This window comes from Antechinus flavipes, chromosome 4 (genome assembly GCF_016432865.1).
Source record: "Antechinus flavipes isolate AdamAnt ecotype Samford, QLD, Australia chromosome 4, AdamAnt_v2, whole genome shotgun sequence".
Taxonomy (NCBI): Eukaryota; Metazoa; Chordata; class Mammalia; order Dasyuromorphia; family Dasyuridae; genus Antechinus; species Antechinus flavipes.
This window is the reverse complement of record NC_067401.1, coordinates 421,323,248-421,347,160: the sequence shown is the minus strand read 5'-3', so window position 1 is coordinate 421,347,160 and position 23,913 is coordinate 421,323,248. Positions and strand designations below refer to the sequence as shown.

At 39.1% G+C, this 23,913-nt stretch overlaps 1 protein-coding gene across 2 annotated transcripts in view; it reads right to left on the bottom strand.

Moving 5' to 3' along the window:
• TNR (tenascin R) overlaps positions 1-23,913 on the bottom strand; it is a 108,992-nt gene that overhangs the window by 29,476 nt on the left and 55,603 nt on the right. For both annotated transcript variants that reach the window (XM_051998905.1, XM_051998906.1), the window contains 7 exons: positions 19,520-19,609; positions 17,766-18,029; positions 15,753-16,022; positions 14,685-14,804; positions 13,264-13,410; positions 3,795-3,914; positions 2,951-3,094 (listed from right to left, as the gene is read on the bottom strand). In XM_051998905.1, the coding sequence (XP_051854865.1) occupies positions 2,951-3,094; positions 3,795-3,914; positions 13,264-13,410; positions 14,685-14,804; positions 15,753-16,022; positions 17,766-18,029; positions 19,520-19,609 (1,155 nt within the window). The remainder of the gene's footprint in view (positions 1-2,950; positions 3,095-3,794; positions 3,915-13,263; positions 13,411-14,684; positions 14,805-15,752; positions 16,023-17,765; positions 18,030-19,519; positions 19,610-23,913) is intronic.

The following is a 23,913-nucleotide window of genomic DNA, read 5'->3' as shown; positions in this document are numbered from 1 at the left end:
AATCTTTCATTTTAAGGAAAGTGCTCAGGACAGCCATATGTTCATTTCTCATCTTGCTCTCCTTCTTATTCTCTGAACTTTCTCTATCATACTACTATGTAGGAAATCCCTTCCTCATCATCTTTCTTTTGTGCATTGTTCCTTTATTAAAATATTCAAATCAATTACAAAGGACTTATGAAGGAAGATATTCTTCACCTCCAGAGAAAACACTTATAAAGGAAACTATGTATTGTATAATTTCGTGTGTGTGTGTGTATGTGTATGTGTGTGTGTGTGTGTGTGTGTGTGTTTGTATGTGTGTGTGTGAAATGCTGGCATTCTCTAGTGCGGGGTTGGGAGGAAGACATATTAGAACTCAAATGTGTGTATATATATGCGCCTTCTCAGTGCTTAGCACATAGGAAACACAAATAAATGCTTGTTGACTTGACTTTATTGTTGCTCATCCTCCATCTTCATTACTAAGTCTGTGCTTTGATTCTGCTCTTTCCTATATTCTCCATGATCATCATAATAATACTTTGCAGTGATAAAGAGCTGTATAATTTTTAAAAAGCATTTTTTTTCACACAAACACTTCTATTTGATGTAGAGAGAGACTATTGCACTGTTAGCTTCTGGGTGCCCAAATTCTTGATTTTACTTAGTATCTTAGAGCAGAAGATCTTAGGATCTTCACTTTCCTGGGCTTTGATCTATTCACTTCAACCAATCAATCAAGAAATACTTATTAAGGACCTATTATGCTTTAGGCACAATATTAAGAACTACTAGGGCTATGAGATAAAAAATAAAACTTCTCTGCCCTCTGCCCCTTAAGAAGCTTAAATTCTACAGGGGAGATCATACGTAAAATATACACAACGTAAATACTAGGTAGTTTGGTAAGGATAGATATTAACAGTTGGGGGCCAAATTGAAAAATGTGACTCTTGAAAGAAATAAGGGATTCTAAGAGATGGTGGTGAGGAGGGAATTCATTCTAGGTCTTGGGAACAGACAGAACAATGATGTAAGATGGAATGTTTTAGAAACAGTTGAAAAGCAAAGTTTGGCTGGACCTAAAAGCTTAAGAACATGTTTCAAGTTGTGGGTTTTTATTTTATTTTATTTCTTTGTTAATGTATTTGGGGTAAAATGACTTGCTCAGGGACACAGTGTCAAGTGTCAGAGGCTGCATCGAGCTGTTTCCAAGTTGTGAGCTGATAAAGATTACATGATGCTGGAGTTGATGGTTACCCAAATTGGTGAGGCATGGATTCCCAAACTATCATGTTGATGTTGCCAGGGGCACCCTTGGTACCTGCTTGATTTTTTTTTGCCTGTGTAGATTTTCTGATCTCTGACCTGATGCCTCACCTAGATTTTGTGGTACACTCACACCGCATATTCCTTGTAGATTGATTACCTTCCTGTCAAGTTCTCTGACATCCAGCAGGCTCCTCTGGATCTCCAGCCTGAGCCTTTCTATCAGATCTTGCTTCTTAAGCCCTGTCCTAATAGGAAACAGCTAGAATAGATTTTCTTTTGGTTTGCTGAGAGCTGATGCTTACTTTCCCTGGCCCCTGTGACTCACAGAGGTATGTAAGTGGCAGTTTGCCATTGCTTTGTTGTAACCCAGTAGATTATTGGACTAGTTTCTATCCTTCAGTGCTTTATCATTTCATTGTTAAAGCAAGTCACCTAGCACATGACCCTAGTGCCGCCAGTCTCTGAAACTAAATCAAAAGCCAAGAAACAGATCAGAGACTTGAAGCTAGAACACTCTTTACCAAATGGCACTCAGTAAATGCTTTGTCTCTTTTATGGGACTGAAACACTTCTTATAGTCGCTTCTCTACATTGATGACATTTATTATGTAGTATGTACTATTTGTGCATTATAGCCTCACTGCTAGATTCAATTTGATTAAAGTCAACCTAACAAACATTTATTTGGAATCTACTTGTGGCAGGAACTATACTAGACTTTAAGAATACAAAGACAAAGACTGTTAGTTCTGTTAGAGCCAGAATTATGTCTTAATTATCTTCGGATCTCTCTCAGTTGCCAGCATAATATTGTATAAAAACAAAATTCATAGTTTAACCAAATCCAAGGAACTCACTTCATAGGTGTCCAAGAGACAGTCAATGGATAGATGGATAACTGAAACCAATTATGCTCAACCATCAAATCCTTTAAAAAACTGTTATTTTTTTAATCTTAGAACCAAGATGTCCAATGACCTCTGAGCTTATACCTTTCCAAGAATATTTGCATTCTAAAGGGTCTTCTTTTGTCCCTACATCAGCCCCTTTAAAAATACTACTACTAATAATTAGCATTTATATGATGCTTTTAGATTTGCTAAGAGTTTTACTCATTATCTCATTCTGATATTTGCAACAACTTTGTGAAATGGATGCTATTATTATGCCCATTTTGCAGATATTGTAGCTGAAGCTAAGAGAGTTTAAGTGTCTTGAGACATAGTCTCACAATTGCTGGTAGGCACTACAGCCTCAGGACAATCAAGACAGCAAAGCTGATGACTTTGTGCAGTTCCGCCTTATTTCATCCTGCCCCAATCCATGGGGCAAGTGAAGACATCAGCACAGGATGTCATCAGTCCTTTTTGAAAAATGAAAGGCAGACAACTACCAACAACTCAGCAAAGAAAGTTTTTGCCACCAAAGTCCTTGTCACTGTCAAGTGGTTCAATATCAAAAAGTGACATATTTTGTCACTGAAAATAACAATAAGAAGAACCATTTCAGCACCATTCACTTTGCTTCTGCTCCTTACAAATCATGGGACTTTTCTATCTGATGTGCACTTAAAAGTTGTTGCTTCCCTATTAGAATGTGAGCTTCTTGAAAGCAGGAAATGCCTTGCTTTTCTGTTTTATTCCAGCACTTAATACATGCACCCTTTGGTACATTAGGTCAGTGACTGGGTACTTACGGGTGGTGAAATTGGCTTCGATGGTGCTGCTGGCAAGAGGTCCATTGGTAGCATACATGATGATTGTGTAGTGAGTATTAGGAAGCAGACCCACAAGCTGGTACTCTTCATTGATTCCATCCACTAGAATTGTTTCCACGGCAACTGAAATTAGGTGCATATAAATTTGAACTGAATAAGGAATCCCAGTTTAGGAAAGCCCTCTTCAAATCAATGCAATATTGCTAGATCATAAGATATAAGCATAGAGCTTGAAGGGGAGTTACAGATCATCTAGTCTAACCGCCTTTGCTTAAGATGAGGAAACAGCCTGTAGTTCATTGGCTTGCTGAAGATCACAATACAGGTAGGTAGTAAGTGACAGAGAGAGGATTTGAATGCAGCTCCTTTGACTTTGGGTCTGTAGCCTTTCCAGACTTTCTTCTTGAGATTATATTCCATTTATTCTGAGTCTGTCTTTTATATGGTATTTGTATGTTGTCTTCTCCATCAAATTAAGAATTTGTCTAGAGTAGGGAGGGACTGTGATTTTTGCCTTTCTGTGTGAGCACAATAATTACTAACTGCTTGTTGACAGATAGACTGACTGTGAAATCACTGCTTTTATCATTTGGATGCCTTTTATTATATTTTACTATATTGGTGATGGAGGAGAGGAGTGTGGCTTAGAGAAGGGTTTCTTCCTCTTGTTCTCAGATTTATCATCACTTCTTTGTGGCCTCATTTCCAAGCAGGAGAGTTACTCTCCACTCTTCCCTCTTCATTCTGCCTTCCCCCAACTCAATCCTAAGGCACCCTCATGCATGCACACCTGCCCCACTCACCCAAGTTTGGAGTAATATACCTGAGGAGTGTGTTAAAATAAGGATGTAGTTTTCCACTTCACCAACAGGTGATTTCCACTGTAGCAGGGCTTCTGTTGGGGTGATGTTGGTGGCAACCAGATCTATGGGATTGTCCATGGCTGAAAGAGAATAGGAAATGTAAAATGAGAGAAGTAAGGGGTAAGATGAGAGGAGGAAAGGGTGAAGAACAGCAGCCTTTTATCTGGCACTATTCTGTTAAGCACAAATCACAGATCTTGGATTGAGCATTAGAGACAATTGAGTTCAATCTCTGTTTTACAGATGAAGAGACTGAATGACTTGCCATAGGATACATACTTAAGAAAATGACAGGAGTAGGTGGGTGGTGCAGTGGATAGAGCACCAGCCTTGGAACTGGCAAGAACTGAGTTCAAACCCTCTCTCAGACACTTAACCCTACTTAGCTATGTGACCTTGACTAAACCCCAACTTCCTCGCCAAAAAAAGGCAGAACTACAATTTGAATCCATGTCCTCTGACTCTACAGTCCTAGGCACAATCATAAAGCAGGGGAAGCTTTTCTTTCACATCTTCTGGTCTCTCCTGTGCCCATGCCTTTGGCCAGAGAGTCAAAGAATGTCAGACATGGAAGAGACTAAAGATAATATGGATTACTCTCCATCTCATTTTACAGATGAGAACACTGTCTTGAGAGAGTGACTCATCCAAAATCATATAACTAATTCAAGTTTCTTGACAAAATCCAATGTTCTTTCTGCTATATCCTACTGGTTTTCCCATTTTATAACCCCCTGCTCTTAGTTCATGTATTCATTCCTTTTTTGGTTCATTACTTGACCCAATCAGTTATCTTCTAATGAGCAGATTTTTGAACTATGAATACCCAGTATTCTCCTAAAGAATGGAGGGGAATACAAAAAGAATACAAGGCAATTCACCCTCCAGGAGTTTATAATCATGTTGGAAAGAGAAGAATGGTACTTGTGAAACAGTTAAACTAAATTTTATCTTGTTAGGAAGGAAAGCAATCTGATCAATTCACTCATACTAAAGGTGTTAGTGATTCAATTTACTCTTTCTGGTCTATTTGCATTTTAATGTGTTTAAAAAGTAATGTCTGGAGAAAGTCATGCATTCAACTCAAAGGAATGAACCTCAGAGGGAGAAGTGCAGACAGTTTGCATGGCACCTAGGGCCAAGAAATATTGGTCATCAAATGGACTTTCCGATACTATTCTGATGTCACTACAATTGTGATCACCTGTTCTGTGTAATCAGAAAGTCCTCCCTTATGCGAGACATTTTTTCCCCTGGACATGAAAGACAACTTGGGAGAAGTAAATATTTTTCTTATTGGGCATATGCATCTTGATAACCACATGATATGCTTCTGACTCCCCCTAGTCCTCAGAAGGGGAACCCTGCTCCATCAGACTCTTCAACAGTTGCTAAGTAAGTAGTACAAGCCTTGCCTTTATATACAACATGCTATTGTAGCTCATCCTTCATTTATGAAAAGGACCAATGACATTCCTGACTTTTGTGAAGATTGGATTTAAGTGAGGCAGAGCTGCACAAAGTCATCAGCTTCCCTCTATTTTCCAGAATCTGTGAAATCCATTAGCAAAATAAAACTCAGGACAACTGGCAATGAGTTGGGATGCAGTGAATGACCTTGAGATCTTCAGTTCTAAGTTCTAAGTCCTCTGTGGTGTCCGCTTCAGCCACCTTCATGACCGCTGCAATAAATTGTTTTCATCCATTTCTGAATATAACATGCATGCTGAAGGGCACCTTCCATTTCTGTTTTTTTTTTTTTAAATCTTTGTCTTCTTTCAAGGCTCAGTGAAGTATCATTTCTTTCATGGAATCTTCCCTTACCCATCCCTCCCTTCTCCCTTCCTTCCCCCAAAGCTAGAAATTATTTCTCCCTTTTTTGAATAGCTTATACTCTTCTCTCTGGAGCTTTCTTGCACATTTCTTAGAATTTTAGAATTTGAAGAAAGTTCAGAGGTCATCCCAGTCCAACCCACAGCTGAGGAGGATACTGACATTTCCAACAAATAGTAATTGAGTCTCTTCTAGAAGACCTGTAATGATGGGGAAATCACTATCATAAATAAGATTTAATATATAGATATAGATATATACATGTATATTATAATATGTAAAATATATATGTATATATGTATATGTGTTATGTATGTATTGTTCACCCAAACATATACATACATATACATATATATATATATATATAATTTTGCAACCTTAAAAGCACCATAAAATATTAGTTCATAATATCATAGATTATAGAGCTGAAAGGGACTCAAGATACCTTCTAGTACAACTCCGCAATTTTTGGATGGGAGAAATGAAGCTTAGACAGCGATATGCCTAAGGTCACACAGGTAGTAAGTGACTAAATTGGGATTGGAACATGCTCTAACTATAAATTGAAATTTTTCCTCCTTACCCTGCACTGTCTCTCTAGCAAGTACAATAATTATGATTACCTCCTGAGAAAGCTCTTTCTGATTTTGAACAGCTCCAACTGTTAGAAAGTTTTTAGCTACATTTTCTTGTTTATATTCTATAATAGCCATGTGTGTGTTTGTCTTATTTCTCCTACCAGACTGCAGATTCCTTAAAGGTAGGGACCATAATCTGTTCCATCTATGTATCTCTAGTTTCTAACATATGCACAATAGGCACTTTATAACTGTTTGCTAAAGTAAATTAATTTGAATCAACTCATGCTTTTGGTACCAGTATTTTGTGACTGGACTTTCTCTAATCTCTATTTAAGTGTCCTGAGTTTATCTAGCATTCTTATATCCTTGATACATCTAGAATTTTAGGTTTCCCAAACACTTGGAAAATCTTTTTTTGTTGTTGTTTTTTTTGTTTTGTTTTGTTTTGTTTTGTTTTGTTTTGGTTGAGGCAATTGGGATTAAGTGACTTGCCCAGGGTCACACAGTTAGGCAACGTAAGGGTCTGAGTTCCTCTTGATTTCGGGGCTGGTGCTCTCTCCACCGCACTATCTAGCTGCCCTTCACTCAGAAAATCTTAAGAGATTTTTATACATGAATATTGTATCATTGACTATTTCAAGTGAGACTGAGGTGAGATAGAAGGTGGTAACTACAAAGAGGCTAGAATAATTAGAAGCAATATAGTATAGCCTCAGAGATGTCCGACATTTCAATCTATATCTACAGAGCACTAGGTACAGAGCTGAGAGCCCCAATTAAAGTATAATTGGGAAATATTTTAAAAATAAATGAAAAAATTCAATCAAATGTAGGTTATAGCTTTTTAAAATTTAATATGTGACCCCTTAGGGATCATTTTGTAAAGTTTAATGCCCCGCCCTTTAATTTGAGTTTGACAACACTGGTGTAGTGGTTAGAGAGCAGGCTTTGTGTGTGGAACATCTGAGTTCAGAACCTGTCTCTAATACATTGGCTGGATGAGTCCTGGAAAATCACTTGACCTCTCATTATCCCAGGAAACTTTTGATTGATAGAGATAATTTCATCACCAAAAAAAACTGAATGTATCAAACTAAAATTTTACAGATAAAATACTTGTCTCTTTGTCTCACTATCCATACCAATCTGTGTAAATACCCAAGTCATCTTCCTGAGAAAATGTGATATTTGTACTGGAGAGGGACCCACTGTCAACAAATTTAAAATCTCAGACTTCATACACCAAAAAAAAGCATACTATGAGCTCCCAGAATGGGAATATCTGAACCATGGGGAAGGAAGTCAGTGTTAATAGCCATTTCTGATTGGTTATCATTAAACATCTGCTTTAGTGGCACCTGTCCTTCATAATTAATCATCACAATAATGGTGGTGGTAGCAGTGATGATGATGAGTCTAGTTCACATTTATGTAAGTCTTGATGGTTTAAACAGATGGATATGGCCATTTGAGTGATGTAGTGATGCTCACAGAATTATAAAAGACCAAGAGCAAGTATTTTTAACATGGGTTTTATAGTCTAGGGATCTATAAGTAGACTTCAGGATGTTTCATGAACAGGAATGGGAAAATAACATCTTTATTTCTTTCAATATAATAATAAAATTATTATCATTGATTATTTTCACTAACCTCTAAATGAAATTTTGTATTTCCTTAAATTATTAAAAAATTATTCTGGAAAGAGGTCTTTAGACTTTATCAGACTTCCAAGGAAGTTCTGACTCCTCCCCTCCCAAAGTTAAGAACCTCTAATCCCAAGGAAGTTCTGTAGTATTTTGTGGAGAATCCATTAAGGATTCATGGGAGACCATAAGAAAGAATCATAGAAGATGCAGTTGTAGAGAAGTTGTATTATGAATCATTGGGCGAAGTGCACTTATACTTTGATGAGAAACAGTAAATGATGGAAGTATGGAAACCTTACAAAGTTTATAAATAGATAATGTGTTTTTGACTTACCTGCTCTGCTCTCTTTCCTTTCGGCCAGGAAGCTTCTGAAAATTACTAGGATGGAAGTATTTCCAGTTGGCAAAGAGGCTAGATTTCTAACAGTCTTAGGCAGGTTGAAGCAGCTTTCCATGATTAACTCAATCAAAATCTTAAACTCACTCAATCTACAGTCTCTTTTAGTTCTAAATCTATGCTGTCTGTATCACAACTAGGAACTATTCTTTAACAGAGGAAGCTAGGTCTTTGTGCCTTTCTCGTTTTCATACATGATTAAATCTTGCCTCTAGCCCTAGATGGCTGTAGAGGGGAAAGCAAAGCAGGTGATCTAGCACACTCTCCCTCACTTAAATCCCTGATACTATGGTCCTCTTCAAGAAGGAAGGACAAACAACAACAATAACAAACGTTTCCAAATGAGTTGGGAAAGAGAAGAGAAATTAAATGAAGGTCTGATTAGGCTTCTAGCAAGAAGGGAGCCTAGTGTAAGAAGACGGTTAGCAAATCCTGCAGAATCCTCTTGGAAGAGGGTTTCATTGTTCCTAAATAAATCTTTACATTGCCTTACAGATGTTTTTCCTAGACTGCTGACAATGTGAGAAGAAGCAATGAGGAATTTAGGAAGTCGATCATCTTTATTTATCCTGAAGAGCGCAGTCTCTGATGATGGTGGTGGTTGAGGGTTGTAATGAAATTCCTTAATATTGGGGCCAATTGAAGCTGCTGTTTTTGGAGGGATGCCCACCCTTTTCCCATTCCCTCTGATTACAGAAAAGGTGAGAAGACAGATGGTCTTAGTTGGACAGATTGCCTTGGGCTGCTGCTAAGGTTATTCAGAATAGGTTTAAATAATCCTTCATAGTGACCTGCCCATAGGAGCATAGATCCAGCACTAGAGAGCAGCTAGTTCAACTTTTTCATTTTACAGATGACAGAGTAGAAGTCCAAGCAGGTTCAATCATTTGCCCAGCATCACAAAGGTAATATGTATCACTGATAAGATTTAAACTCAGATACACTTACTCCAGATTCAGATATGTTTCTACTACATCATCGGCCTAATATTAGATGCTTTTTAAATGCTTATTGGATTGCTTGTATCGTGTATAGAAAACATATTAAAACAAAATATGGTATGCATGGCATATAAGAACATGAGATAATAAATAGCATAAGGTACATGGTATGTAAATGTATATGGAATGTTATGATATATTACAAATGCTATAAAAAGAACTTAAATCTAACGTGCAGTCAAAATATTTCAAAGTGCTTTGCAAATCTCTCATTTGATCCTCAAAACAATTCTGTGGGGTAAGAAGTGTCAGAATTATGCTAACTTGGCCAAGAGGAAATAGAGTTTCACTGTGACTGAGTAGTCCAAGTTAATACAACTAGGAAGTTAAGAAACAGCAATGTTGTTTAGTGGACACGATGAGGTTTAGATTTAGGGAACCAAAATGAAATTAGGGTTTCTGGTGGTCAGGGAGTTAAATGATAAGGTCTAGTGGCAGGTTCAGGGTTCAGGGAACTGAATGGACAGGTTTGGCTCCCTTGCAACCCCTTGGGATTCAGTGCAAGGGTAGGGAGTTTTGGGGACTCCCTTCTGGCAGTGCAGAGGTTCTCTGTAAAGGGATTTACAGACCCAAGAGCCTAGATTGATAAAAGGGTTTATTATGGGGATAGGAAGCAAGGTTAGTAATCCTGACAGAGAGGCATAAAGTCTGGTTAGGGAAATAGGTAAGGATAAGGAGAGTATAACACTGGAAAAGAATATTATTCAAGTGGGCAGGTCTATGGAAAATGGAGCTTTGCACTGAGAATGCAGTTCTCAGTGGACAGAAGATCCTGGCAGTAAAGGGAACTGCCAAGGTCCATCTGCAAAGACCTTAGTTGATGGAAGCTCATTATATTGGTTGTCTTGGTGGGGTTTGGGAAACCTGAGCGAATCATCAGAATGGGGGCTGAGACAGCCAGAGTAGATCAGAACCAGTGAGGACTGGGAGAGCCCAAGTTGGCTCAGATCCAGTGGGAGCTGGGACAAACCCGGCTCTCCTATTGGAATTCAGAGGGGTGCTTTTGACCAGGATTTGTGAATCAAAGGCCCTGGTGACCGGGAAAGACAACTTTTTGTTGAGAGGATATGCCCCAGCTAGGAGGGGCTGAGAATCTGAAAGGAATCACATATCAATAGGAAATGATCCTTAAACTCCAATCCTTAACTCCAATGAGTTCCTTAAAAGGACCACAATCCATTTCAGACAGAGCACTGAACACAGAACCTGGAAGGTCTAAATTCCAATACTGCTTCCCATAGTTAACTAGCTTTGTGAGACTGGGCAAGTTGCTTAATCATGAGCCTCAGTTTTCTTATCTGTAGACTAGTACCTATATCCCTATATAACTCCAAAAGGTAACATATAAGGTGCTTTGCAAATGTAAATTTAAATTGGATTTATCTAATTATCATATGAAATATTTATTAATTTTAAAATTGAAATTAACATTTAAAATTCAATGTTTAAAGTGCTATACAAATGTTAGCATTAATGTGAAGGCAGCTAGCTAGTGATAGATTGTTGGACCAGGAATGAGAAAGACATGTGTTCAAAATCTCCCTTGGACACTTACTGGCTGTGTGACCCTGAATAAGTCTTCCTCTTTGTGATCCTCAGTTTCCTTCTCTGTAAAATGAAGATAATAATAGACTGACCTCTCAGGCTTATTGTGAGGATCAAATGAGATAATATATGTAAAAGTGTTATGCAAATTTTAATATTATATTATAAATTATATATCACATACAATTTATAAATAAATATATTACATTATAAATTTTATAAATATAAATTATATTTAACATTATAAATGCTAACTATAATAATTATTATTAGTAGTAGTAATGGTGGTGGTACAATTAGGATTCAAGTTCAAGATTTCTGACAAGCTCCAGTATTATTTCTATTGGACAATGTTGCCCCACTCTGTGCTGGGATGATTGAATTCTCCGTGGAATCAGGGTGTGATCAGTGAGCAAGAAGTGGTCTATCCGGGCTAAAGCTGAGGAAGAAACTCTTTCTTTGAATTCTTCCTTGAATTCCTTGAAAAAAAAAACCTATTGAGCAACTGTTTTCTACCTCCATGAATAATAATAACAACAACAATTGATGTTTATGGAATTCTTTTAGAAGTGTAGAACACTTTGCATACATTATTTCTTTTGATCCTCACAAATTATTAGTGCAAACAAGAAATCTTCTGAAGTGGTCCATGTATTCAAATTAGTGCTATTTTGAAGTTATAATTTTGTAAAATATGTTAATTGATTCCAACACAATGGAAATAGATAACTTTGAATTGAATCATATGAGATCATTTGCCCTAATGGGGACTTAGCAGTATATTTATTTTGCAAAAAAGAGAGCTTGGAAAGAACCTAAAAATTATCTGGTCCAACCTCTTCATTTCCCCAAAGATGGAAACTGAGACTCAAACAAGTTAAATGATTCAAATACAATTACTAGGCATCAGAGACAGGATTTGAACTCAGCTCTCTCCTAAGTCCTAGTCTCAAGCTCTTTCTACTTCACCATTAATGAACAAATAGAACTACCCTTTGAGGAATGTAGGTCACAGTTTATAGGGGCCTTTCCCTGCACAAACAATAAGGACTGGAGTGAGTTGCCAAGAGAGATTGTGGAATTTCCTCCTCTGGACTGTTTTAAAAATAGGTTGGATTCTCACCTGTCTGGGGATGATTCAGTGTTTATACAGCAACTTCCTTCCATCAGTGAAGCTTAGAAAGGTTCCATATGCTCCATGTTTTGTAAGAGAGCATTTCTACATCAGAAGCTGAGGCTTGGTGAAAATGCCCCCTGAAATTCTTGACACTTTTAACTCTGAGTAATGGAAAAATCAGTGAAGGTGCTGGAGAAGTGATAATGAAATTTATCTCCTGTCTTAGGGCAGAGATGTGGGGGGGTGGTCTCCTGGGACAAAATATAGACAACGACAGATCGGGTTTCTATATTGGATGCTTTTGCCAGTGTTTTCCTTTGTCACCAAAGAGTATTCAAACTAGAGAGATTTCAATGTGAACACAAAAGACAGAGGATCGTAGGCTTAAAACTGCAAGGGATCTTAGCTACCACATCCAGACCTTTTCTTTTATAAACCAGAAAAAGGAGCCCTGGGGCCATATACTAAATGCCTGAGACAAGATTTGAATCCAGGACCAATTCTTGACTCCAGGTCCAGCCCTATTTCTGCTATATCATCAATAAAAACTTATTTTAAAAATTAATTCTAGGGCCTCCTAAGCAGTGCAATTTTTACAGAGGGACATATTGAATTCTTCAGTGACCTCTAAGCAGAGGAGGGCTGCTAAATGCTCTTTAAAAAATATGAATGACATATTTAAATTCAATCAGCATCATTAACATCTTCCTCATTTTCATGTCAAGGTAATCAACAAAATAATAAATTAAGACATGATTTACGGCATTTAAAAAAATTTTTTTGAGGTATAAATACTCATACTGAAATTTTAACAACTGGTTCCCACAAGCCAATATGAGCTGGTTCCAGCATCCTCCTACCTCACAAAAATAGTCCCTCACTGCTGCCCTAAATCCTCTGTTTTAAGGAGCAAAGATTTCACTTCTTGCTTCTCCTACTTTCTATTACTGGGGACACTTGGGGAATATAATGCATGCAGGAGTTGCACCTGGAGTCCCTCCAGAACAGGAGATGCTCAAACTGCTAACAGCTTACCTTTGTGGAATGCTTTACAATTTCCAAAGTGCTTTAATATATGTGTTCTTGTTTAATCTTCGTAATAGCTATGCATGGCATTTACTATTATCCCCATTTTATCAATATGGAAACTGAGGCTGCAGACAGATTTCATGGTAGGACTAGAAATCCAGATCACTTTAATCCTAGTTCAATATTCTTTTCATTTCACTCTACTGCTGCATATAGAGCACTACTGGAAGGGAAGATCAACGCCTAGTGTTGTTGCCCCTGGTGAGAGTCATCCTACCTGTATGTACAAGTGTGCAGATGCGCTCACTCTCCTCTCGGCCTCGAACGCTGTTCAGGCTGATTTCATATTCTGTGGCTGGATACAGGTTGGTGACTGTGAATTCGTTGACTGTGTTGGGTACCACAGAGCTGTCTAGTCTCCCCACTACAAGAAATAAAAACTCACTGTTAAATTTTAGCAGTGTCTTTCATATTTCAGGAAGTCTAATGTATAGTATGAATGGAGATCCAATTGCATTGGGTGCGATGAAGTTAGGGATCAAGGAGTTTGTGAAATTCAAAGTTCTTTAAACTTGAGATGTTAGAAGAAATGCTAGCTGATCTGTTTATGACATAGTAACTTTCAAGATACCTCCTCATCTCCTCCTGTGCACAAAGTCAGTATCTAAAGGTGTGACGCAAAAATTATCCCGGCATTCCGCAGAGGGGATTTTTTGACAAACTCTCCATTTCCCCCCATAATGGATGTAATTATTCATTGCATCTCATCTTGAACCAAACTTTGGCAAGACCTGAACATGATGAAGGGGCAGAGCTCAATGCCAGCTACCTTTGATTTACAGCTTGTCCAGTGTGGCAGAGGTTGGATGGGTACCACGCCAATTGTTCCAGTCTACAGGCATCCCTATTAGTTACATAGGTATCCCCTGGCTTCTAATTCTAGACTTTACCATTTTTGCTAAAGCATCTTAACTTCTACAGAATCGGGAGGAATTGTGAACTCAAAGAACCAGAGAACTTTTGAAATGGATTTTTGAGATCTTCTATTACTCCTAAACTGCCCACCCTGGGATCTATTATAAGGATGGGAGTTGAAGTCACCTAGTCCAGCCTCCTACCTAAAGTTTGAATTGTGACTCATGCTACTTCCTCTTAGTAGGACAAATCACTTCTCAATGTCACACAATAGGGATTAGTTAGCACTGCTGGTTAACAACTAATTTTTTCCTCCAGATTTTAATGAACTGCATTACATTTTGTTCCAGAAGTAGAGTGGGTAGTAGACAAGATTTTAATGGGATCCCACTGTTTTTTCTACTTGAATTGCATTGAATTAAATCAAATGATTTAATATAATGGAACATCAGAAAATTACTAGGGAAAGGGGGGGGAAACTGAGCAGAGATAAGTCTGTGGCCCTCTGGTTTGTAATTATTCTTCTATAAAGATGCTTCCTCAACTCCAAAGACCATTTAAGTTCAGAGTTCATAGAATTGGAGCTGAGAAAGACCTTAGAGATCATCTAGTTCAAATTCTGTTTTACAAATGAGAAAGCTGAGCCCCACAATAACTTGGCCCAACGTCACATATGAAATAAATAGCAGAGCCAACATCTAAACCTAGGTACACCAGCATTCTTTTCCCTGTACCATACATTAATTCTTGTTAGGCTAAATAAATTAGTCACCACAGGCTTACCTTGTGTGGGCCGATAGGATACTCGATAGTAATCAAAAGATGCAATGGGAGGCCTCCAGGAGACAGTCACAGAGTCCTTGGTAACGTTACTTATTATTATATCTTTAGGAGGATCAATCCCTGGAGGGTCAGGGTGAAAAGGGAAAAAAGACATAGTTTTGGAGAATATAAACAACAAAAACAACAGAGTCCTTTTCTTTTTCTTTTTCTGTCCAGTCTGGGAGCCAATAATGTTTGTAGTATGAATGAATGAGTTAATAAAAGAAGAAACATTTACTAAGTATTTACAATGTTCAAAGAACTTTATTAACTGGAAATTGAAGAAAGAGTTCCTGTTCTTAAGGAGTTTATATTCCAATAGGAGAAAACATTGGAATAGTAACATGGACAAAGGCTCAACTGAATGAATGTCATCTCTGCCATCAGAAATCAGACATTAGTCTAAAGGATCACTCAAGGGGAGACTTACCTAAGACTTTGAAGATGTGACAAAAGTTGTACTCTAGATCATGGGATCATAGAAGATAGAGGCTAAAGGGATGTGCATTATCTTCTAGCTTCCTTATCTTAGAGATGAGGAAATTAAGATCTAGAAAAGCTCAGTGATTTGATAAAATTCACACAGGTAGTAAATAACCTGATGGAATTTGATGGGAGGCACCAAACCATATGAAGTCAAGTTGGTTTAGGATTGTGGCCACATGGATAAAGGTCAACTTCAACAATATGACACTAGATTATGGTATCTTTAAGGTTCACAGAATAGAAATCTTTGAATTCTTGCTTTTACAAAATTCTGTACTCTGCTAATGTTTTATAGAATGTAAACTCCTTTAGGGGAAGAACATTTTTGCATTTACATCCTCAGCATCTAGCACAGTGTTTGGTGCTTAATAAATGCTTACTTGCTTGGCTGTGGTAGTCTTTTTGCTGTGATTTTTGGTTTGAGGAGATTGACTAATGAACATAGAGAGATTTCAAAGCAAAGGCCTGGCAAATCTACTTCTCTGATTTTTTTTTTTTTACTGTTGATTTATTTCTCCTCTGCCCTCTATTGCTTGACTTTACCTGTGGTGATGGAGCCCACAATAGGCTCAGAAGTTACCATCCCATGAACAGCCACCAGGTTCACGATATACTCAGTAGCTGGTTGCAGACCCATCAGAATGGCGTGCCTTTTGGTAGCATCTAGTGAGACTTCTAAAGCCTCTTCCTCCTTATCCCGGGGATTGTAGTTCAGGATGAGTCTGTCAGCTGGAGGGGATGGGTCACTCCAGGTGATGTTTACACTGGATGAAGTGACATGAGAGAAGTGTAGATGGGTGATGGGACGGAAACCTATAAATCAAAAGGAAAATTGATGACTTATGCACAATAGAGCTTCCAAAGTCTATTGCCTATGGATTAAAGTATTCTGGAATTCTAGAAAATCTTTACAAATAGAAACTGTGTGTATTCCCTTCCCCCATTTCTCAAGATTACTTTTTTCCCAAAGAGGAATGGCCATTGTTTCATGTGCAGGAATGATGTCAGCAGTCTAATTTTATTCCCCTGGGACCAATAGTATTTAGCATTGACTATTTCCAATGCTGATCTAAGGCAAGGGGTTTTTAGTCAAGGGTAGTACCCAAGTAGGACTAGACGACTTGGCCAAGGCTCCCTATCCTGTGTATTCCCTTGCTTTAGGCCAGGTAGCATAGTAGAGGGCATCTCTTTTTCAGGGATGTCTGATTTCTTGAGAAGACGTAAAATCTATTGAAATGGACTGAAATGATGCCAGCCTCTATGAAAAGATGCTTTTCTTAATACTAACTTTTCTTGCAGCTTTTTTATTCTTATTTTGTGTTCTGGCATTCTCTTCTCCCTCTCTTTCTTCCTTCTCCTTCTTCTACCATTTCCCATTTTCTCCTCCTTTCCTTTCCCCCTTCTCTCCCTCTTTTCCCTTTCCTACTAATTTCTCTTCTCTCTTCCTTCTCCCTTATTTGCTTTCTATCCTCTTTCCCCTTACCTCCTTTTCTTTTATATGGAAACTACCTGCAAAAGACTTAGTTTTACCTGAAAGTGCTTTCTCTTCTCTCTGTCTCTGTCTCTCTGTGTCTTTCTCTCTTCTCTCTGTCTCTCTCTTTCCCCTCCTTCTTTCTCTCTGACTCTGCTTCTATCTGTCTGTCTCTCTCTTCCTCTCTTCCTCCTCTGTCTGTCTCTCTTCCTCTCTCCCTCTCCCCTCTCTGTCTTTGTCTTTCTTTCTGTCTCTCTTCTCTCTCTCTATATATATATCTGTCTCTCTCTTCCCTCTCCTTTCTTCCTGACTATGCTTCTGTCTGTCTCCCTCTTTCCTCCCCCCTCTCTGTCTTTCTGTTTCTGTTTCTCTCATCTCTGTCTCTCTGTCTCTCTCTTCCTTTTCCTCTTCCTCTGTCTCTCTGTCTCTCTCTTCCTCTCCTCCTCCTCCTCCTCTCTCCTCCTCCTCCTCTTCCTCATCTTCCTCCTCTTCCTCCTCCTCCTCCTCCTCTTCCTTTTCCTTCTCCTCCTCCTCCTCCTCCTCTCCTCCTCCTCCTCTCCTCTTCCTCCTCCTCCTCCTCCTCCTTTTCCTCCTCCTCCTCCTCTTCCTCCTCTTCCTTTTCCTCCTCCTCCTCCTCCTCCTCCTCTCCTCCTCTTCCTTTTCTTCCTCCTCCTCCTCCTCTTCCTCCTCTTCCTCCTCCTCCTCCTCTTCCTCCTCTTCCTTCTCCCCCTCCTCCTTCTTTTCCTCCTCCTCCTCTTTTTCCCTCTTTCTGTTTGACTGCTTCTGTCTGTCTGTCTCTCCACCTTCCCCCTCTTCTTCCCCTTCTTCTTTTCCATTTTCTTATTGGTCTCCCCTTCTCTTTCTGGTTCTATTAGAATGTGTATTAAGCCTATTTCTACTGGGAAAGCCCGAAAGACTTTAAGAGGGAGACGGTTTTGCTCCTGGAATGGTAGCAGGCAGAGGCCGGGACTCTCCCCATCCCTTGCAGCCCCGAGCCCAGTGGTCTTCGGCCTCTTGGATGGGCTCTGTGCCCGATTGCTAGAAGTCCCCACTGAGTGGAGTCCGGTGTCTCTGCAGTCGGGTACCTGTGAAGGCGTCCACTGTGGATTCCAGGCTCTGCTGCCTGCCCCTCTCCGCAGTGACCGAGATGATGTATTCAGTACCGGGCTCCAGGTCTGTAAGTGTGTAAGAGGTCCTGTCTTTGGGCACCGTGATCTCCGAGGACATTCCAGATGCGGGTGTGAAGGTGATTCTGTAGTGGTCAATGGGGCCGCCGGCCTTGGTCCAGATCAGGGAGATGGAGGTCTCGGAGGAAGCTGTCACCATGAGGTCACGTGGACTGTCCAGATCTGTGGACAAAAGGTGGGATCTTCATCAGATTCAGCAGAAGAGGGGCATCACAGAGCAGCCCTCGGGAGCCTAGCCTGAATCCGAGGCAGGGCCTGGATTTAGCCTCGGAACCCCCGGGGGCTCGAGGTAATCAGATAAGCCTGCCAGCCGCAAGGATTAGCCTGTCACCGCTGACAATGATCTCACACTTTGTTAGCACCTCGCTTTTTGAAAGATGGCCAGATGCTTGCAAACAGATGGACAATCAGCGGAAAGGTATTATTAGCTCAGACACCCCTGGAATATATCCACCCCTGGGAGGAGGCTGCTTACAGATTCTCAGTCTTTTTTAGAATGTGATGAATTCTCCGTTTCCATTCATTTTTTTTCCGATCTCTCTCTTTCTATCTGTCTCTGTCTCTGAGAAAGTTGCCTAGTATAAAACCACATCAAATAGAGAGGTGACTGAGTGAATTCACTCTGGTCTCCCCCACCCTCACTCTCCATCCCAGTTTCAGTTGCTTAGAGCTTAGACAAGTCATGGGATACAAAAGCAGACTGAAGCAGGTTCAGGCGTCCTGGGCCAGAGGACCCTTGGGTCACCTAGATTAGTTCTGGATTCTTCCCATAGGGAAGAAATGTTATTAATCAAAAAGGGGAAAGAGGCTGATTTACGAGTTCTGTTCATAATCTGAATGTGTGTACCTGAATTCCTGGGGTGGTCCCTGGATTACTCTATGACATTTTTAGACCCAGGATGACGTAGAACTTCTCTGAAGTTTGTATTACTCATTCTTTCTAGGTTATCTCCGTCTGAACCTGAACTTTAATGATGATTCCATACCTGTTCTACTGATTGGAATTCAGGAAACTGGCAGGGTCAGCTCATCATCAGATTTATTGGACTGAAACTTAGCATGTTGGGGCAAGCATAGCTCCAATCCAAGACTGGTTTAACTACACACCAGTGCCAGGTTGAAATATTTCCCTTCTATCTTTTATTTGTGATTGGTGCTTCTTCCCCCAAAAGAGAGGGCAGAGGCTATCTCATTTTGCTCTCTGTATTGCCAGTATCTAGCACAATGCCTGGTGCATAAGCAGTGTTTCACAAAATCTTGTGGGATTGAATAACTCCTTTAGAATCTGATTAATGTTGACCAGATCTTTGAGGAACAGTATTGGGACTTCATCTTGGCTGACAGACCTCAAAATCTCTTCATATGATTAACACATCAAATAATTCATCAGGTTATTCTTTCTCTGCCACAATGCCCCTCTCCATACCTAACCTAGATCTTCATGACTGAGAGAGAAATGGCCATTTGTAGGTACTGCTTTCTGACTGATTCTTGTATAAACAAACCTTCATGTGCCACTGGAGTCAGTCAAATCAACTTCAGCTGACCTTTGTATTTGTTTTATGAACACTTGAGCAAGAATTAGAACTCATCTATCAGTCTATATAAATTGATTCCCCTGTAGTGATACCTTTGTGATCCTCCTAACTTACCAGTCCTAGCATTCATGGTGGCCGGTACACTCTGTTGATTGCCCATGATCGCTGATATCCCAACACCATATTCTGTTCCTGGCACGAGATCTATCATCAGACAAAGGAAAGAAAAGTTATGTTTCTCAATAAGTGTCCCTAAGGTTGGGTATCTTGGATACTCTGTTCCCTTCTTTCTATCCATATTTTTTCCATTGGTGATTTCAGGGACAACTGTGGGTTCAGGGGCAACTCTTTGCAGTTGATTCCCAACTCCACATAACCAGTCCTCATCTCTCCTGAATTCCAATTTTGCATTTCCAATTTCTTGCTGCATATTTCTACTTGAAAATTCTGTAGATATTTCAAACTCAACATGGTCAAATGTAGAATTCATTATATTTCCCCAGGCTTTCACCCTCAAGTCCATATCTCCCTCCCTTTCTATATTTATTAATAGTCGCATCATTCACAGTACAGTAGAAAGAATAGTGCCTCCAGAATCAGAGAACCTTGGTTGAAATCCTACCTCTAATGAATATTACTTATGTTATTGGGCAAGATACCCAACCTTCCTGGGACTCAGATTCCCCATTAATAAAATGAGGGATCTGGACTTAGTTGTATCCAAGATTCTTCTTGCTTCCATGATCCTTTCACTTCTAGTCACTCAGTTTCACATTTTCTAGTCATTCTTGACTCTTCCTTTTCTCATGACTTCCCTAGTGATTTAGTTATCAAATATTGTTAGTCATTCCTGCACAATATCTGTTCCCTTCTCCTCTACTCATCCAGCTCCTCTCCTGGCTTGGACCTAATTATCTCTCCCCTGGATTATTGCATTGGCCTTCTAATCAGTGTGCTTTCTTTCAGAATCTCCCCTTTCTAATCCAGTTTCCAAATAGCTGGCAAATTGATAGACCTAAAACATTGGTCTGAACATATCACTCTCCTACTCAAAGCTCTTCAGTAGTTTCCTATTCCCAATAGGGAACTTCTCAGTCTATCATTAAATGCTCGTGGCAATCTGACTCCTACCTATATTTTCCCATTTTATTTCAAATCACTCATGTTCATGCATTTGCTGTTCTAGTCAAACAATGTATTTACTGTTCTCCTTACATGATAATCTACATCTTGCTTCTTTGCCTTTATACAAGTAGTCCCTTGTGTCTGGAACACACTATGTTCTTCACTCTGTTTTGCAGAATTGCTAGGTTCCTTCTTTCAAAAAAAAAAAAAAAAAACAACAACAACAACAAACCTCCTGCTACCTTTCACATGCAGCCTTTCCTGATTCGCTGAGTTTATTAGCATCTTTCCCTTTATGGAAATACTTGGCATACTGTTTGTATTCATTTACTTATGTTCACAGTCTATCTTCCCCAACATTGAGGATAGGGATTGCTTCAGTTTTTGTCATTTTCTCCCAAGGGATTAGCACAGTGCCTGGTACATAAGAGGCACTTGATGAATTTTTGCTGAGCTGGTCTAAAATGAAGTGGTCGGTTTTTGTATGTGCCCATCTATGTAGGAGTTAATTGGACTTTTCCTTTCTTTGTCTTGAACTCCTCTTCTTGCAACAATCCATTAATCATCTTATTTAGAAATAACTCAGGAAGGAAATTAGATGTTACTTAGGGACCTCTGCAACATGTTGGTCATCTACAGAAAAAGTGAAGATACATTCTTAATTAATCTATTATCTATTATAATTGCCATTTTGGGGGGAGAGCTTCTTCCTGTTGTCTTCAGGGTCAAACTGGAGGAAGGATCCTTTGCTTGAACTGTGAATAGACTTGAGAAATGGAGTGGGTTCAAGGTAAAGAAATCTAGGGGATCAAAGATGAGTCTTTAAAGAAAACTTGAATGATGGATGAGACAATTTAACCTGAGACCTTTGATGTGAACTGGCAACAGAGCCAGAAAAACTAGGAGAACTTTTTTCTTGAAACATGTTACAATTTACTCTCATGTTTGATAGAAAGCCATGTTGTGAAGTATATAGGGAGGAGAGTATTATGATCATTTTATAGAAAAGGAAATTGAGATATAGAGAGATCAAATGACCTACTTGAGATCTCTCTCTCTTTCTCCTTTCCCTCCTTCCCTTCCTCCCTCTCTCTCTCCTTTTCTCTCTCAATCTCTTTCTCTGTCTCTTTGTCTTTGTCTCTGTCTCTGTCTTTCACATACATTCCTAATAAAGGATGAAGCTGGACTTATAAGTTGGGTCTTTCAGTTTAGTGCTTTCTCTAATACCATATTGCCTCTATTATGGCTATTCATTTGTATGTAGGGGGTGTTGAGCACCCATTGGAAAATTGCAATCTGAAGATGCATATCAAATGCACTGGTATATACATGGCACATATGCCAGTCCTCCCTTTGATTTTTAGCTCACTGAAGCTTGAATCATTGACTGCCTGCTCAGACCCATGATTTATGGTGTCAATGAAGTCCACTTTTCTTAGCGTGGACTGAGTTCCTTTTTTGCATCAAGTTAATCTAATACCATAGGATGAACACATGTAGTACAATTATCTCTTGTCTATATGCTAGGCAAGCCCCTTGGCTGCAGAAATTAGATTACCTTTGAGACATAAACTAGTTCTCTCAGGCAACTGATTGAGACCTTCAATTGCCTATAATAAAGAAGGAATTGTGAGACGGAGATGAAGGGTGACAAAGAGAGCAAGGGAGATAGGAATTATATGTTACCAAACTGATCTTACATATAACATTTTCGTCTGAGTTTTCTTATTTATGAAGCTTAAATGAAACGTTCAATAATTTACAACAGAATCATCTTCTCCTAGAAAACTGCCGAGCGGAATTTAGAGTGCTTTCTTTCTGGGCTTTCTGTCTTGGGGATGAGGAAGCAGGCATAGGTTATAGGTTTGTGTTTGCCAGTTTCTTTTGATTTTTTGGCAGCTTTCTCCCTGTGCTACAAGTGAATTGTTGCTCTTTGCCAGCAGGTAAAACACAATTCTGCTGAAAAAGAAAATGTGCATTCCTAGCACATCCTAGGAGTATCCAAAGATCAGGCCCCAAAGGACACTCTTTTGCAAGATCCCTTTGGACTTATTGGTGGCCTATTTTCTCTTTACCCCAATTTCTTTTAGCTCCAATTCAAAAAAGGTACAAGAGGTAGCCCATGAAGAACTGCTTCCTTTCTTGAAGATAACTTATATTTAAAGGAAAAAGACTCATATGTAAAAAATTATTTATAGCAAATATTTTTGTGGTGGCAAACATTTGGAAACTGAAAAGATGTTCATTAATTGGAGAATCACTGAATGAGTTGTGGTATATGATTGTGTTGGAATACTATTATACTGTAAGAATGGTTGCCATCCAGGATTGGGAGGAAGTAAGAAAAAAAAAGGAAAAAAAAGAAATTTACATGATTACTTTATTATATATTTAAAAGGAATAGCAAGTTGTACATAGTATATTTTCAGTTTCATGTGCAACCATCTTTTTAAAAAATATACTATGTTATGGAAATGATTATTTTATTCCATAAAGTAAAAAAAATGAATAAAAATTTAAAAAGGGAAGAAATAAAGATGATTCAGATATTTACTTGTTTGGGAAGTAGATTCCATCATTTGCCAGTCTCCCAGACCATCCTTTCTCCAAGTTAAAGGGACTTCAGTGGTCATTTATTCAAATTCTTACATTTAATAAATGAGAGAACTGAGGACCAGGGAGGTTAAGGAACCAATCAAGATCATAGAGGAAATAAACATTAGAGGTGGGGGACTTGGTTTCCAAATCTACCATGAGTACCCTTCTCAGCTTACATTCCCCTTCACAGCCACTGCTGGCTCTAGGCCATTTCAGAAGACATCTGGTAAGGCTGGAAGATTGGAAGACTTGCTTCCTTCCTCACTGAATCCAGGGTGCCTGATTGTGAACACAAACTTGTATGAGAAGATACTCTCTTCCCTCTAGTGAGATGGAGGGATATTGAGCCACACTGCCTGCCCTACCTTTGTACCTAACAGGTACAAGGATGTATCTTCACTTTTTCTGTAGATGACCAACATGTTGCAGAGGTCCTTAAGTAACATCTAATATCTTTCCTGAGTGTATCTCTAAATAACATGATTAATGGATTGTTGCAAGAAGAAGAGTTCAGGACAAAGAAAGGAAAAGAAGGAGAAGACAGTCTCTTCTGATCTACTTATGTAGCCTTATCTGGAGCCCTCTCCATTCATCCTGATCTATATATGGCCACTGGACTCAAATAGCTCTGGAAGAGAAAGTGAGACAGATGACTCTGCACAGCTCTTTCTCACTTAATTCCAAGTCACTTGCATTTCATGGCATCACTTCCCTGATGTCATGGTCCTCTTCAAGAATGAAGGAGAAACAACAATAATTTATGTAGCCTAAGGCTGCCTGGGCAT